Source organism: Pseudochaenichthys georgianus, chromosome 15 (genome assembly GCF_902827115.2).
Source record: "Pseudochaenichthys georgianus chromosome 15, fPseGeo1.2, whole genome shotgun sequence".
NCBI lineage: Eukaryota > Metazoa > Chordata > Actinopteri > Perciformes > Channichthyidae > Pseudochaenichthys > Pseudochaenichthys georgianus.
In genome coordinates this window covers 19,720,810-19,739,054 of record NC_047517.1, presented here as the reverse complement: position 1 = coordinate 19,739,054, position 18,245 = coordinate 19,720,810, and the positions used below count along the sequence as shown (strand labels likewise).

Genomic DNA, 18,245 nt, shown 5'->3' with positions numbered 1-18,245 from the left:
CCTTAGCTACCCATTGACAAATGTCAGTCAGAGATTCGGGGATTTGATTGTTGTGTGTAGAAGTTTATCAATTTCAAGGTTCAATGAATGGACTTCTTACTCCTAATAACCATACGTGCACAAACAATTGTTTTTATTTTTAACTCAATCAGCTTTATGAGCGACAGTATCCCCAGAGAAGTTCTCACAATATATTGTAGTGGGCTAGACACAATGTAAAATGAACTCTGCCATTCCCTCGATTTTGGTCAGTTGGATGTGTTTTCAACAGCTTTCGCAGTGTCTGATTTATCAGGTTGGTGCTTGAAGCTGGACGGACATCTAAGAATCACTGCCCGACAGATATCAGACATTTTGAATTATTTTCCAGTAGTTGGAATAAACATGGCCCATGTGGAATGGGAACAGTTTCAAAGGCATACTGCACATTTTTAGAGGAATAACTTGGTTTTGGACAGGCTGAGTGCATTAATACTTGGCGCATTTTCTTTGTTGACTCATTTCTTTCTTTAACCAGACGGGTAATAAAGAACATGATTGGCTTCACTGATTCATTTCGATGGTACGGAACACACATTTTTGGAGTTTTTGAATGACAAAGGTGAAAATAGTGATTTTTACCTTGTTGCTTAGCTGCCAGGCTGCAACTTTGCTATTTTAGTTCACTCTAATGGCCCTTATAGGGTTATTTTTGGCTGTAGCAGGCGTTCTTTTCTTATATCCCAATGTACACTATCGGCTCCACACCAGACAAAAGACAGACAAAGTTAGCGGCTTCATGGCGAACATCGTGTAGCCTTTAGCAGTATATTTCCCTTATGAGTTGGTGGAGACCAAAAGTAGAGCTAAAAAGAATCAGGAACTTACATTCAACAGAAAAAGGACTCCAAATGAATGTAAGTGTTCTTTTTAACTGCTCGGTGTGTAAATAAGCAACTGTTTGCTCACAAGTTTACAGCCTGCAACTTTAGTGTTATGGTTCGCTTTCACTTAAACTGACTCTCTGCCACATGGCCAGCACCAAACAACAGACAAGAGCGTTCAGCAGGTATACAGCCAGGTATTAGTGGACTTACTTTAACCAGGCGGTGTCAGCTCGACGTGTTAGCAAACAATAACCTTCATTAGGTGATAATGTGTCAGAGATGGGTTTATATTTTGCTGCCCCAAAATCTCCACACATAAGATCTCATTATACTGAAATAAGACCTGAAACATGACAAGAACACATGTCAAAAATATAATCATACATCAATATACAAGAAGTAGAAAAACCACCTCATTTGAAATGGCAAAGGCACACTTTCTGGGGCGCAGGAAATGAACAATCATGGCACAGTTACAAAAACAACAACAGGAAAAGCACTGTAGAAAATCACTATTTGTGTGGCAGCTGTACTCGTTCTTACTAAGAGGTCCTTGAAAATGTCCTTGTTTAGTTAAGTTATTTACATTTTTAGAAGAAATATGCTGACACTGAGCTGAGGAGCTGCTCTTGGGGGATTATTAGGATGTAAAGGCCAGTTTGTCTATCAGTGACATGTCAGCAATCAAGGAGGGGATCAAACCATAATGAAATATGTTAAACATGTGTGAGCCCTTGGATTTCTTAATAGCTGTGTTGTCTGTTGTGGTATATTAATAGAGATAGCTGTTTTTAGACGTTTTTAGAAGCAAAGGAGTCAAAGCAGGTTCACACTTTGATATTTCTGCCGTCACACGTAACCAGAAAGATTTAGGACCAGGAAGATTTAGGACCAGGAAGATCGTTTTCACAGACAGAATAAAGCTGTTTCTACCGGACAGCTCCAAAAAGGTTTCTAGCTAAAACAATTGGACTACACTCTTTCCTACTCCCGCCCAATTTGTCTTCCTAGGCCCCTCAACATCTGCTAACCTATTCTGAGCCGAGTCGTAGTTCGACCCGTAGTCAATGCAGCAGAGCGTAACAGATGAAAAAAACGTCAGCAATCGTCTCACTTCTTCAAGTCTTCTTTTTTCGAGGACAAACTGAGATAAGCTGTCTAAGTGCATGTGTGCCATGTGCTGCAGACCTCACTGTAAATACTTTCAATTTCAAGTCGCCTCCTTGTGCCTCACACACACGTAACCCCGACCTTTGACAGGCTGAATTCATTCATCACTTAGCTAAAAAGCTTTTTCCGTTCAAACCCCAATTCCCTGGCGAGTAGTCCTTGAATGAAATGGCTTCAACCTGCGAGTCATCCAAACATCCATTGTCCTAAAAAGGAGTGTTTTGTTGAATTTCACTCACAAGTTAGTAAAGACTTCCCAAGACTATATGCTTATTTAGGCAATGGTTTGGCTGGAGAGTGGAGCTCTTGTGTGTTTCAGCCAAGCATGAGGCCTTTAAACAGAGGATCAGAGACTTTTGCAGCCTGACGTCATCCTCCCCGCACCCACCATGGTGGAGCGGCTCAGTGAGCGTGCACGGGCAGTTTGCCATCTTGTTGATCAGATTAACATGTGAGAATCAAAGCTTGCAACACTAAAGTATAAAGTACAGCTCACCTAGGGTTCAGGGGGACACCATAAATGATTAAGTCAGATAAATGCATGCAGAAGCAGTGTTTATGCTCTCAGAAATATGCAAAGTATGAAGGTGTAAGAAAGAGCACGTCAGGCAGAAATGAAGGGAAATATGGAGAGTATGGCGGTGGGAGTTATGCTCTGCCGTACTAAATAAATGGGTCCTGAGTGTGAACATAAACACTGAGATAATGTATTGGCAGAAACCTTGTTCCACAGAGGGGAGGGTGTTGTAGGTGAAGGTTTGAATCCCAGTTGTTTTCTTTCAAAACATGCAACATGCTGTCCTCCATCCTGCAAGCAAGTAGAGGAATATGCATACAGACGGGAAAACTCTGTATCAAGTGTGTCATAAAAGATTGCAGCCGCTTTAACATGCAGATTTTTCATCCTACAGTTGAGATTTAACAGTTTCCAAAATGCGGTGGCATCTGCTGGAAAACTGTTGCTTCCTGCTGAGTTAGCTGGCATCTCTGAAGGATGACTGGAACTATTAAAAAGTAGTTTTGTCCACGGGATGATGAGAGGGTTTGGATTATTTTAAGTGGCCGTGCAGGAAATTTACCTTTTTTTATTGGCAGTGCTTTCATCTCAGAGGATACTCCAAGAAGAACAAGAACACTTCATTTAGTTTCTCTCCACTATGTGTGAGATCTCCCTGCTGTAGAAGACAGGCAGGAACACACGCCCCAAACATGATGAAGGTTTTTCGACAGTGAGCAGCTAAAAGTTGATCTAAAGCTGAATGGTATATTATTTATGTTAATGTGATTGCAACCACCCATCTCATTTACACCTATTGCCATCCTGTTGGTGCTTCTTCATGGGTGTATCTTGGTAACTAGCTAGTTATTCAGTAAGGTGATATCCACGTTATAAATCCTGCTTATAGAGCTCTGATTGGTTCGTTGTTTCTCCAAACAGTAAAAGCCATCAATGAGCAAACACCAACATATTTATGTAGAATATTTGAAGGATGATAACATACTCTAAATGTTATAGTTCTTATCTTATTGGTTGTAAATGGCATTTATAGGATAATGGCACTTTTCATATGTCAAGTTTTTCTCGAGTAAATTGCCTTAGACATTAGCTAACTTTTGATTTGGAAGAGACAAAATGTTTTCTTTTTTCTTTTAAATGTCATGATGACATAAGCCTGTGTGTCATATGTCCACTTTTATTGTAATGGTCTTTAAATAATATGAATCCCAGAAAGGCTCCATCTGACCTGAGATCAGGGACCCACCCTGCAGTCTTTATATTTGAATGAGGATTTGCACAGTGGACGCCTTTGAGTGGAGAATGACCTGTCACAAGCTACACCAGCATGTACAGTAAGGAACAGTTGTTGTGTTTCTTTCCTTAACATTATAGGGAGCAGGCAGTTAACACTATCCGGTGTCTTTCTTTCAGGAACTCCTCTGTTCCATAAATACATAGATATAAAGCAGGGAAGAGGTGACGAGGTAGGGGTGTGGATTTGGGTGAGATATTTGGCAGCATTGATCAGAGATGGGGTCGTTACTAAAAAAAAGTAATATATTACATATTACTTTAAAAAAAAGTAATATATTACACTACTTCGTTACTATCTACATAAAGTAATTCGTTACTTTACTCGTTACTTTACTCGCAGGGCCGGCCCGCCCCTCCTTACAGGCAGATCACGCAGACTGCTAAAGTTTCAAATGTTCTCTTTAGTTCAGTTTCCATTGTCGCATAAGACTGATCCAGATAGCTCCTGAATGTTTTCCTATCTGACCGTGGCTGTCCTCTGTCTCCTGCTATCTGTATATTTTGCGCAGTCTATCTCTGCTCACGCTGTTGCGTCAGCGTGTTCTCCTGCGTGTTGGCCATGTGTTGCACTGGAGCCAGACTTCAGCCGAGCACGTACGAACTGCGCATGCGTGAGTGGCAATAACTCTCCTTACCAGCAGGCAGCGGTAGTGTGTATTCGTCATTCAAAACAAGCAACAACCGGAAAACAGAGAAGAAAACTACGTGTGTGTGATATAAATAAACAACAGCTATGTGCGTTAGCTTCACCTAGCATGTGTTCTTTGCAGGTGTTTGTTGAGGTTTGATTATGACTGATTTTAGAAAGTAACGAAGTAACGCGTGTCGGGGCAATGTTAGTAACTGTAGTGTGATTACAGGATTATAAAAGTAGCGCGTTACACTACTCCGTTACCGACAAAGTAATATTATTACAGTAACGTGTTACAAAGTAACGCGTTACACCCAACTCTGGCATTGATCAAGGCATAATAAAAAATTAGGCCAAGTGTTACTTCACAACCTCCCGCACTTCTAATCTGGCCTCGCAGCGTATCTTGGAAGCCCTCCAGTTAGTTAGCAGCCAGTGGTCCTGTGTTTCAGGAAGAAAGTGATCCAGTATGTGCACAATAATAGATGCTCTGTTAATAAAGAGGCGGAAATCCCTCCACAGCACACTACTTAAGCGGAAAGTATATGCCTATTTACTCGAGCATAACGGTCCTTTTTTGAGCATGATTGTTCAAAAGCACCACATTTCATTTCAGGTCATTATGTCCCCCACTTCTCCTGTGGGTTTTGAAATTGTGAGATAAGCGCTGGGAGTTTGGGGCAGTGGACTCCCAGGGGGTCGGTTCACGCAGAGGCCAGTGGACAGGGGCCATTTCAAGCTTTCTACTTTAGTGGCTATTAAGTCTAAGAGCTTTGCCACTAGCGCCTCACATGGTATACCAGCACTGACTACAACATTGTGTCATGTTACCTCCCAGCTGAGCCGACATGCCCCTTGAACAACACGCTCTCTATAAGTCTAATGAGGCATGGACTGCAGGCCAGTGATGGATGGGAGGTCAAAATGCATCTGCAGCACTCACCCTTACTATTGACCACATCTGCTGTGGTAATGGGCAACTAATGTGTCATTTTCAATTAGGGATGAAGTCATTGGGGGATTAATTGATGGGTTGATTGGTAGAAAATGAGTTTGTATCAATGATGTGATAATAAACTGAGTATCTTTGGGATGATTAGTTGGTCAGAATAAGCATGTTGAGTTAAGCTCTGAGAAATGCTATACTGAATTTAAAATTGTAAATTCATAATGCCAAAAATAACAGCACCAAATGTAACTGACCATGCCTTTATCTGTGTCAGCCCAAAATCCTCTGTTTTTGACTATTCAGGGCCGAACGTTTGCTCTTTCCTGCTATCACTCTCTCACTGTTGATGCATTGGCTGGTGCTCAACTGGTGATGTGTTCAAAGCCCAGACTGCAGCTCTGCGCCTGCATGAGGAAAGAGGATGGGTGGGTTGACATTGGAAAATGTTGCGATAATGAACAAGAGAGAGAAAGTGCAAAAAACGAGTGACCTTAGTGACCACCGGAAAACACAGGGAAGCCCTTTGTGTTTACATTGTGGGGTTGGCTCCATGATAGCAGACATCAGTTGGGCACAGGTTGCCTATAGGTCTGTGTGTGTGTGTGTGTGTGTGTGTGTGTGTGTGTGTGTGTGTGTGTGTGTGTGTGTGTGTGTGTGTGTGTGTGTGTGTGTGTGTGTGTGTGTGTGTGTGTGTGTGTGTGTGTGTGTGTGTGTGTGTGTGTGTGTGTGTGTGTGTGTGTGTGTGTGTGTGTGTGTGTGTGTGTGTGTGTGTGTGTGTGTGTGTGTGTTTTAGCTGTGGCTTTTAAACCGAAGCCAGAGCCGCCTTCAAAGATCTGAGTGTCGCTGTAATGGACACAAAAGATGAAAAAGCGGTATCTGCTTTCCCCATGTACGTCTTTCAGCGCTGTCATCTAATGAAGATATGGGATTTGATCACATTCAGCTCTGTTTTCATACAGGCTATATTGTTTCCAAACCTGATGCCAAATCAAACACTTCTCTAGTGGTCTTAGATGGAGCGGCCAGAAACGCAAAGATATCTCTCAGAGGCAGTGCCAGCAGGTCAAACAACCACCATGTTTCCTTGGCAAAGAACTAAGCCGTGGTCTTTTTTTTTTTTTTAAATGACTGATTAAAAAAAAGATAGTCTCACTCTAATTCATATACGTTGTGGTTCATCTGTATACTAACATCTGCATTCAGCCCTGTAGATCTGTGGCTCAGCGATTTCAGTCATAACATCAAATCCAGACTGTATGCTCCTCCAATGGTCTGCAGTGTAATCAGTCTCTGCGCCAGGCGTCATGACCCTGGCTGGCTGTTACATGACACTCATTTCTTTGAGGTTGTTTTTTCTTTTGGTGGGACAAATTCTTTGCAATAGCCTTGTTTGTTTGTGCTCTGCAGAAAGATGTGAAGGACGTGTTCACAGCCATCACATTCGAGGTGGCTTACAGCCTGGGGAAGCACGAACCAGGACACCCGGGGGGAGACCTCCCCGCTCTCACCCCCGTGCTACGATGGAGGAAAGGAAACAAGATCGCAACGAGGAATGAGGTAAAAATATTGACCCAAAATGATGTTGCTTTTGGGATTAACATTGTTAAAATATGTAGAACTTCTCTTAAATGGGGTGTGAAAGGTCTCAGGTCTTCTCATGGTCTGATTTAGTTTGGGGTAGGTACATGACCAGAAAAATGGGGTTAAGAGTTAGTTTACAGTGACCATTGGACATGTATTGTTCTGTGGTTGGACTTTGACTTTGGAAATGTGTCTTATCAATGATCAAAAGAAAACATGCTTTCCAGAAAAATGATAATTTAAATTTTCAATCTGACTTGTAAATTATTCAGATACCACATTACATGTTACTTGTTAGACGCTTTTATCCAAAGCGACTTACATACTCAATACTGTGGGCAATCCCCACAGGAGCAATTAGACACAACGACATGCTGACTGCAGTGGGGTTTGAACCTGTGCTCCCCTGATCCGAACACCAACGCAATCACCCACTACGCCACACGCCTCCCTACCACATCTTCCTGCACTTTCAGACATACAGTAGAAGCACTTGCTTCAATACACACTACAGCAGATGAGGATAATTAATCCAGCGTAACAGTAATAATGTAATTATTCAGATTCATCTCCTGTATTGATTACAAAGAACAGAGTCTTCCCCTCGGCCACAGAAGGAATGAAGGAAGTAGCTCAAATTGAGGATATAATTATTTGGTGTGGGTTACTTACCAGCGTATTATTGTCTGTGTTAGCTTTTCTTGAATGCAATCCAAAAAGACTGATTCATTTATTTTCTTTGTGACCACCTCTAACCTGCCACACATGTGGTTCCCCACTTCTCAGCACCTACGGAACCCATTTCTCTAAAACTCATCAAGGTTAAACGTTACTGCTTTACTTAAGTTTCCTTTCATGATTTAGCCTTAAACCAAAGACCATCCTCCGACTGATCAAAAGAGCTCAGATAGAGTCAAGTGACGTAAAGATGTGGCCTTCCTGGATTAAAACCCTCCTGGATATCCTTAACACCGACACAATACTGCCCCCTAGTCTGAATGTGGTGTGTTTACTGCATGATGTCATATTAACTGTGTACTTTACCGTTTCCTCTTCAGACTTGGTTTGAGAAGAACTGCCTGTCCGACGACTGTGCTGCAGACCTGAGGCTCCATGGGAAAATGTTGCTCTCTGGGTAAAAAACCTTCACAGTTTATATTCAGTCTGTGTCTTTACTTCTTAGTACAGAGGAAGCAAGCTGACGTCATAGGCCATGTGGGTGTGGGTCGGGGAACCATGACGGATGCTTGGAGGATATCCATATGTTTTTCCATACTTAGGGAGTTCCCTTTCTTTGTATTGTGTGTCTTCTGATGTACATTTAGTGACAGCATGTGTCTGTCATGGTGAACAGTCGTCATGGCTTATATAACCTTTGTTTTACTCCCAAAAACAAGCATTTGAACACCACTCTCCTTTGTAAACTTAGATGTTCATAATAAAACAAACTCAAAGGCACTGTTAATATACACATTTACCTTTCTACTTTCTTTCTACATCCCACAGTTGCTATAAGAACTTTTTTTCCGCTCTAAAATGCATTCTATTTCCCTCAGGTTGCACGTCAAACCCCATCTGGCCCTCGGGGGAGTGAGGAACGTCTCTTTGAACATGACCATCTCCAACGCTGGGGACGACGCCTACGACACCAACATCTACTTCAACTTCCCCAAAGAAGTTTTCTACATCAACTTCTGGCAGAAGGTCGGTAACTCTTGAAGAGTATCTGCTGTTTACGGCATGTACTCAAGTGCACATGTTTGTTTCTGAAATGTATTTGGTTCTGTGGCTGAAAAGCTGTGGATGAAGTGGAGCGCACCATTTTAAACAGACGTACCCTATCAGCTGAATATCATCACTTGGATGTGCATTTACTTCAAGACGGATTATTTAAAAAGAATGATGAAATGTCAGGAGTGCAGTCTAAACAGTGAAGAAAGACAGACCTGTGAGAAAACGATGAACTTAAAGCTTTGCCAGACCCCTGGGGATGAAAAGAAGAAAAAGAAGAGCAGCAGCTGTCCCGTCTCACAGCTCCTCTGGCTGACCTGTCACACGCTTCTCTGACTCATTTAAAGTGGACACACCACATAACAACATATAAGCTGTGTGAAGACCAGAACACACATACTTTATGTGTGTACAAGCTTGACTGATGTACCGGTGAAATCACATTAATATTTAATGGGGTAAAAGCAGGTACGTGGAGAGAGGATTATGCCTGACCTTCATGGAGATACTGATCAGGTCTGAACTCTTTCACCTCAAACCTCTTGCTTCTGTTAAAGAAATATCAACCCACATCCAACCTGAGAGATTTTCCTCGCTCTACTGTATGAGAATGGATTTCACAGCGGCCGCCCCTGCCTGTGCTCACGTCTGTTCGCTAACGCGTTGCATAAAGTCAGTCAGTCAGGGCGATCTGAAAGGAGCGTGCACCGGCCCAGCAGATGCCAGAGGGCAGAGATCCATCACAGGGCTTTTCCCCTCACAGTGGACCTTGTGTTTATCCTCCAGCTGTGTTTCGAACGCCCTGTGATGGATACGATCATCTCTGGAAAGCGCACAGCCTGCAATGCCCCCCAACAAAGCCAAAATTGAATTTAAACAGAATATATGCTGCAGGCAAATATTAGGAAAACAGTGTTCCAGTTTGAGTTTCATAGCTAATCTAATAAAGTAATTAAGTATCAGGTTACCAGCAGCCACTGAGGCTCATTTTGAGCAGGAACCTGATTAGTCAGAGTGCACAAAGGGAGCAGGAAGTGAACGGTATGAAGAGATGACACAGAGGCCACCGAGCAGATTTACTACCGTACGCTCTTTGAAGCATTTATAATTACTACTGGAGAAGTCCAAGGTGATGATGTGAGTGACCCCTCTCCGTAAAGCTAAGGTCAGCTCCCAAATCCTCCCCTGAGGCTTTTCCTCCAGTGAGCGTGAACTCAGCACTCCCCTCTCGTACTTAAGAGTGGGGTGTGTTATCTATCTGTTGTTCTTGCAACACAAGCTGTCAGGAAGCTGTGGAGGTGAATCGGTTTTGCTCCCGTGGGAGTCAGAGACTGTTGCACCGGCTTCTGTGTTTTCTTTTTTTATCTCTGAAATGCTTGAATAGTTAGTTCTAGCTTCCCCCCCCCTGAAAGGCCAGAACTGTAGCAGATGTTTTATAGCATTGTATTTGTGGCAGCTGTTCATTATTCTACTCCACTGCACCTGAAAGCTACAATTGCTAACTGGTAAAGATTTTAGACACAAAACCTACCTGTCTCTTAATTGTGATTTGGGAGATTAAAGCAAAGACAAATATAAAAAGCAATATCAAAATGTGGCTTTAACATGGGCTAGATCAGGGGTAGCCAACACGGTGCCCGCGGGCACTTAGTCGCCCGCAGGGGCAACGTGAGTCGCCCGCCGGGCATGTTCTAAAAATAGCTCGCCAAGCAAATCCAAAATGTATAAAATACACAAAACAAAAAAGGAAATGTAATTAAAAGAATCTACCCTATGCATAAACGAAACCTAAATCATAGCGAACTCTATCTACTTACTACAACTCTATAACACCCCTCCCCCCACCCCACAATGAATATCGACCAATCACGTTCTTGCTTGATTTGCGGGACCAGCGTTGCAGTCGGGAAGAAAACCAATGTGGCACCTCCCCGCTGATTTTCCTTCTGGCAGAATCTGCACTACACATCAGCCCCATTGAACAGCCTATCATGCCAGCCTATACAACACATGAGGGGCAGAGTTTTACTCTGTGTGTTGTAACTTATATATTTATTGCACTTGACGCACACACACACACGCATGGCGTAATTTCCACTGGGGACATGTCCCCCGCACTTTTCGAAATCACCTTTGTGTCCCCACTTTACAAATATGTTTATTATTATTTTTTAACGCAAGCCGTCATCGCCACGGAGGAGCACACAGCCTTTGTGAGCGAGCGAGACAGAGAGAGAGAGTGAGCGAGCTAGGGAGGGAGGGAGAGAGAGAGACGGAGAGAGAGACGGAGAGAAAGAGAGCTAGGGAGAGCACACCTGTATCTATTTAATATAGATAAAGTAAGAAATAATTCCAATGTGTACTATAGGACAGTAAAAAAAACAGTTTAAAAGGGGAGTGGTTAGTAAAATATGCATAAAGAAAAAGAAAGAATGCTAATAGGTAACATAAGATAAGAATAAACAAGTTTAAATGATTTGTTATTGGTTGTGATCATATTCTAAAGATGTTTGGATTATTGAAAATACAGCTCCCTTTCATAGAGTGTTGAGAGCTGTATCCATAAATTCATGTTGTGCTCAAAGTGCACCAGATTGATGCATTTAACTTCAACATTTAAAAAAAACTCTTCCATGCATGCTCATGAGGCGGTGAGGACCCCCCTAGAGGAGGTGAGATCCACCCCCAAATAAAAAAGGTTACATTAATTAAATTGCAAACATTTTGTTTTAGTAAACACTGCAAACGGGTCCCACAGACCCAAACAGCACACAAAGGTTAAAGGTCAGCATATAATAATGTTAAAATGTGCTAAATATATACACTGCAAAAAACAAAAAAAGAGGAGTAAAAGTAGCCCTCGACTTGTTTTATTTTTTGAAAGTAGCCCTCACCCTAAAAAAGGTTGGTGACCCCTGGGCTAGATCAATACCATAAAAGGTATCATATGAATACACAGGAGAACTGTTTGTTTAGTAATCGTTTAATGGATTGTCATAAAAACTATTTTGATAGGAAACTATTTTGATAGGAATTTACTTCTTAATAATATTTATGGGAAAATTGCACAATATTTATTTTAAGCCTCTCCAGTATAAAGTTAAACTGCTTTTCCCTTTTTTATTACATTTTAAACTGAATAGCTTTAGGTTTTGGAGTGACCAAACCTTTAAAGAACAACAAAGAAAGATGGACATTTATCATTATTTTCTGACAGTTTATGGATTGAATGATTACAAATAATCAGCAGTTAATCAAGCCCTTATATAGTAGGTCAAATGTAACAAATGAATGCAAATTAAACGTTTTGTATTCAATGTAAATAAACAGAAGCTGAACGAGGCATTCTGCAAATTGACTACTTTTACTTTTATCACTTTAAGCACATTTGCTGATAAATATTCATTACTTGACTTGTAATGGAGTGTTTTTATGGTGTGGCATTTCTACTACCACTTAAATCAAGGATCTGAACACTTTCCTTCACCACTGATTTATGTTGATTTAACAGCTGCAACAGAGGATAATGATGGTGAAAAGCCCAGAAAATCGAGAAAGTAACTGAGAAATGTGTGAATTTCAGTTCACCCTTTAACCAATGAAAATATGAATCACTAATTTATTGGCATTGAGGCGCAGCTTTTGCACAAGCTACAAAGCCCAAAGGTAGATCTCAAGCTTCATACCTCTGTCAAAAGTGTTTAGCAGGCAATGACACTGACTTGGAAGAGGTGGACCGAAATAGAGCCAAATGTACAAATACCGAGGTGGATGGAGACATAAAAAGACGTGGCGTAAACGGGCCTCCTGTGTGTTGTCATCCGCACTAATGTACAACTCCTTCAGCTGACACTAGAGCAGGGTAAACTATCCTGGTGATATTTAGTGGGCCTGCCATTTGTGAAAATCCCTGCGAGTTTTTGTTCCTGACAGAGAAAGACAAGAGAGAGAAAGTGAAGAAGTGCTGAACAAACAGACTTTGTCACTCTTCTCCCCATGGAGTCACCGCACGCCATATGTCCGGGGGCTCTGCTCCCTCTCAAGGGCTGCTAGGTGGATGATGGGTAAACAGGCTGACTTCCCCAATCCTGCCCAGCCCCATGGGTCAGGCGGTGTTTGCACAGCAGCAGCAGAAAAAAATAATACAGGAAATAGTGGAAATTCCATCTATGCCAGTTACGCTGGGGTCAACACCCCCCCCCCCCCCCCCCCCCCCTACAGGACTCACCATTAGTCTCCATACTAAGGGCAGTGCTGCTTATTTAAGCTGATTTAATGAAGATGGAAAACAGCCACACCCTTGATTTACACTGGGAATCTGCTGAATAAGGAGAATGGTATTGTGGATGGATGTCTACCTTAAATATGTCAGCAAAGACCTTCACACCTCCTTCCTTTATCACTTTTGGAAACATGTTATAAACACAACAGCCTACGCAGGCGGACGTTTTGTATGATTTACCTTAATCCCCCTACTCAATGTTCCAGGAGCGCTTGTCTGTCTCTTTTATTTTATTTTCACATTGAAGCTGAAGGTATGTCCTCCTCCATGCTCCCAGGCTGCACACGAGCCCGGCCGTCAGCCTCTCAATGAACTCCCGCTAAAATAATTCTTACTCCTCGTAAGGTCAAGGCCCGCGTGTTTACACAGCGCAGCCGGTGAAGCTCCGTATTGTTTAGACAAGCTTCCAAACACACAGACTGGAGGTTGTCCAATTACCCACCCGCTAAGATATATGTGTCTGCCATCACGGCTTTATACATTCTTCCTTTAACCTAATTTAGAACTTCAATGTGATGTGAGAACCTATTCTTTTCCAAATAGAAGTTTTTAACAATAAACTTGTATCTTACTGTAAATGTTGACAGATGTGTGTCTATGCATGTTTTTTAAGCTGAGGTTCTACAGTTGCTTTTTGCCATGTAGTAAATGACCGCTTTTATGTTTGCATTTATTTAACCACCCAAAGCCATTGTTGATGCTTTTTGCCTGGTAGCTTCCAACCCGGTTGTTCCCTATCACATCTTGTCTGCCTCGTCCATCTATGTCTCCGTCAGTGTCCCCCTCTCTGTCTCCAGCCTGTCTGTCTGTATATCATCCTCTCACTCTTTGTCTATCTGTCTTTTTACAGGAAGAGAAGGGTATTTCCTGTATTCTTGTTGATTTGGACTTCCTTAAATGCAGCGTGGGATTTCCCTTCATGAGAGCGCAGACTAAGGTAGCTGAGAGAGAACTAATTGCACGATTTGAAAACTGCATGAAGTATACATACATTGTTTTAAAGGTCTTTTAAAAGCGTAAAGCATTACTGTGCAGAACAATTGTTTTATTCTGTCTTTCTCTCTTCAGTATCATTTCGCAGTGATTTTTGACACGAGTCAGCTTACCGGGGAAAATGATACGTTGCAGTTCTTAGTTCAAGCAAAAAGGTAATTAAAGAGTCTGACATTTTGGTCCATACTTAATGATTGTATTTCTTGCTTTTTTAACTTAATGCCCTGTATTCCTGTAAACAGTTCTTCAATTAATATACAAAATAAATCTAAATCCCTTGTTTGTTGCAGCGCTAATCCGGAGCACAAACTCTCTGACAACAATTTGGATCTGTCCATCCCACTGGTTCATGAGACGGACACCACTATCACCGGGTAAGGACGAGGCCAACCATAACATGTATTTGCTTTTCATTCAACTCAAATCTAAAACCAGCATTAACTGGTTTCCCATCTGCTGGCTGCTGGGAGGAGAGGGAGTCAGTATGGAGCATGTCAACTTGAAAAGCCTTATCTCTGAAGGCTTTATCGTAACCCTGCGGCTTCACAGAGAAGTAAAACAGCCCAAATGCCCCAGAAGTCTGACATCTGATAAAGCTGCTGTTTGCTGTCTTTAACATGAAGGGAGGCTTCAGAGAAAAGCTGGAGGCCTCTGACTCATATCTCATCTGCTAAAGCACACTGCTGTCCAGCTAATAACATGACAGAAGCCAGAGATGTGTATCAATGTAAGAGCATTTCTGTTGGCATTTAAATAAATAGTTCATGCATTTTCTACGTTCTCTCTTTGACACTGCAGTGTGGTGACACCGAGCTCCTTTGTGTACGGAAAGTCCATCGATGCCTCGCGCTTCGTCCAGTTGGAAGACATGGAGTGCCACTTCCAGCCTCTCAATCTCACATTCCAGGTACTGCTTGCACATACCGTACAGGATTTTCAGTGTTTTGACTTATATCTAAATGTATTCACTTCTCTTTATTTCCATCTTTCCCCGTCTCTGTGTGATGTGCTTCCAGGCCATAAACAAGGGGCCCAGCAGGCTGCCTGGCTCCACTGTGGACATCAGAATCCCAAACCGAATGGCTGGCAACGGAGCTGACATGTTCCATATCATCGAAACACAGGTGGGCGCCAACAGCAGTCTATCTACATTTATTCATCCTGACCAAAATCCCTATTTATTAGTTTATTAACCTGCAGGCAGCCATTTTTTTAGCTCAATTATCCGCCCATGTCTGTCGGTTGTACTTCTCAACATGGCACGACTGCCTGTATCCACCTCAGAGCACAATTTAGCTGCTCAACCGGTGGAATGTTGTCACGGCAAAGCTGATTTGCTTAGTGTGAGGCACCACTGGGCCAGTGGAAATCGTAGAGAACGTGTTGACATTGCTACTGAAGCTAGCGAACCGTTTGGTTTCACAACATTTTGCATTTAGATAAAGAAAGGCAATACCCCCACTGGGGTTACATGTTTTCTTAACCCTTACGCTGCTCCTTTCATATAGGTAGATCTTGGGGGAGCTCAAACTGTTAATTGTATTTGCTGTGAATGGGCAGGAGGGGTTGACAGTATCCCACCCTCCTTGAGCCCATCTGGAATCACTTTCAGGGGATCAGACAGCTTGCACGAAACGGGAATGGGACACCTGCAGAGCTGGCTACTGCCCAGTGCCATCCCCAGACCTGGAAACACACATCATTAAAGCTGGTAACACTGCGCCTAGTCTGCGACACACCGGACAGTTGATATTTTATTGCCAGATATTCTTACATTTCTATACAGACCTCCATTTGTTCAGACCTGATATACAAGTTCCTGACTGTTGCTCCATATGTATTAGTTTTTCTGCAAAAAAAACTAAATCGTGAAAATGTGGCATTTCTGTGAGGGTTATTTAATGTCAGTGCAGTCTATGAATCTTCACAGCAGAAACAGCAGCACTAACACAGGACATGGGAAAGCAGCGCAATAAAAGCTCTGTCCTGCTGGGTGGCAACAGAGCGGACAATGAGGAAGGCCAGAGGAGATTTCCACCTCCAGAGCCTCAGGTCGGAGCGAGGGGAAAGGGGAAGTGCTCCCAGGGGGCTGGGCAGTAAAGCAGACACCTCTAAATCACTCCATATGGGAAATCTGGCTGGGAGGGGTACCAGCTTCTTGTTGGGGAGAACTTCCTGTGAGCCCGGGAGACTCATAACAATAGTGTGATTGGACTATTTTAAGGGGACAAAAGTGCTTGTGTCTACAGTTTGAGTGTTAAACATGTTTTTGTGACAAGGTCATACATTTTAACCCATATTTACACATTAAAGTTCCTTTGTTGTTAACTTACATTAAGAACATTATTTTTTGTATGTCAGGTTTTCTGGAATTTAAGATTGTAATAGTCAAATGTGGCATTAACTTATTAAATGTGTGTTAATTTGCATAGATTTTTGTGTATGAAACATTTTTGTGAAATCCCAAACAATTTGAATTGCAGTCCAGCTAACTAATATATATCACCATAAAGCTTCCCGAGTGGATTTTTTAGTACACGTTTTTTTCAAATACTTTTATATGCAAATGAGGCATTATGTAATGTGACTTTTGGTGAATTTAGGGGAATCCACGTGAAATAACACTGACATGTATATTTTGTATGCAATGGCCCAAACTCCAAAAAAGATCTAACATTTTGCCCTTTATTTTGCCCTCAGATGTGTTGTACTTATACCTTAATTTGTGTTCAACACATTTGATTTTACCTTAAAATCTTAGCCAACACAACTCAATTTAATTCAACTTCTGTCTGGTTTCAGGTGGCAGACGGCCGAGGGAACTGCACCCCCCACAGGAACCCTACGCCGTGCACCATCCCTCAGGATAAAGAGAGCATCTTCCACTCCATATTTGCCTTTTTCACCAAATCTGGACGCAAAGTCCTGGTAAATATGCAGCCCTCATGTTGCACTTTGACATTACAGAGGTCACTGAGAGTCACCCCCAGTGAGGGTTCCTGTTTTTATTTTGTTCTCAGTGTAACATCTGTTTATCAGACGTCCTTTACTCTCCCACACACATTCTCTTTCCCACTGTGTTTTCTTTTCTCCGTCTATCTGAAAAGGACTGTGACCGGCCTGGAAGAGCGTGTATGACGATCTCCTGCAGTCTGGGCCCACAATTAAAAGAAGAAGCTTTGAGTATAGACATAAAACTTTTACTCAACACCGAAATTCTCAAGCGGGTAAGAACCATGTCACAAACGTTTAAATGTAGTTGCAGGTTGTTATGATACAAATAAAACCTAACAACGTAACATAACCCACCTTCCCTCAACCCACAGGATAGTTCCTCTCTGATCCAGTTTGTGACACGGGGCAGCGTGCAAGTGAATGACAGGGCAGTGGAGGTGCCGAATGGCCTTCCAGATGATCTTTCTGTGAGTATATTATGAACCTTTTCGACACACATTAACTGCAATAAATAGCCACTTTTGACAGAATGCAAAAATGGTAAATCACGGCACACAAAATAACTAAAGTGAACACCACAATCAGGTGAAGACTTGCAGAGTTTCAGTGTTTAAAAAGTACTTCTTTTTTTATATAATATATTGTATTTACAGTATGTCAGATGACTAATGTGTAATTAAAACAAACACACATACATTTTAACACGATCTGCAGTTAAACATAGCTTTTAGCCTCTTTAGCGACTTTTATCTCCTTGTTTTGGTTGATATATCATTTATGTCTTACGTCATTTTTGGTGAGCTGATCCTTTAAAACGTGTTCATTTTGTTAACTTAGTCTGGATTAAAAGCCTTTACACATTTTCTCTTACCAAGATTCACAGGCTAACAGAACTTGAACAGCTGGCTGATGTCAAAGGGCGTGTGTCATCAAAGCTGATATAACCAGGTCTATCTTAAGAAATAAACCCTGTGTCTCAATGAGCTTATCTATTTAAATAAAGGTTAAATACAATTAGAATAATACGTGCGTCTTCAATTCAGGTTGAAGGACAGGGTACTCACTACATCACGGTTCTATCAATACGCATAAATAATGTTATCTTTAGCTGCGCACTCCATTGTGCTGTAGTCAAACAATCCTTGCCGCTGATGTGAGCCCAGGGAACAGCTGGGGATTGTGGGTATGGAGCTGTACGGTGGCACTTCTATTGGCTTTTTATTCGGGCTCCTCAGCTGTGCTCAAGGACAGACCCTCCCTCCACTGTTGTTTGC

The 18,245-nt window shown here is 42.1% G+C and overlaps 1 protein-coding gene across 1 annotated transcript in view; it reads left to right on the top strand.

Moving 5' to 3' along the window:
- Positions 1-18,245, top strand: part of itga9 (integrin, alpha 9) — a 48,403-nt gene that overhangs the window by 24,251 nt on the left and 5,907 nt on the right. The window contains exons 16-26 of the mRNA XM_034100771.2: positions 6,837-6,986; positions 8,069-8,145; positions 8,567-8,714; positions 13,874-13,960; positions 14,092-14,171; positions 14,307-14,390; positions 14,815-14,923; positions 15,033-15,140; positions 16,819-16,944; positions 17,124-17,243; positions 17,343-17,438. Coding sequence (XP_033956662.1) covers positions 6,837-6,986; positions 8,069-8,145; positions 8,567-8,714; positions 13,874-13,960; positions 14,092-14,171; positions 14,307-14,390; positions 14,815-14,923; positions 15,033-15,140; positions 16,819-16,944; positions 17,124-17,243; positions 17,343-17,438 — 1,185 coding nt within the window. The remainder of the gene's footprint in view (positions 1-6,836; positions 6,987-8,068; positions 8,146-8,566; positions 8,715-13,873; positions 13,961-14,091; positions 14,172-14,306; positions 14,391-14,814; positions 14,924-15,032; positions 15,141-16,818; positions 16,945-17,123; positions 17,244-17,342; positions 17,439-18,245) is intronic.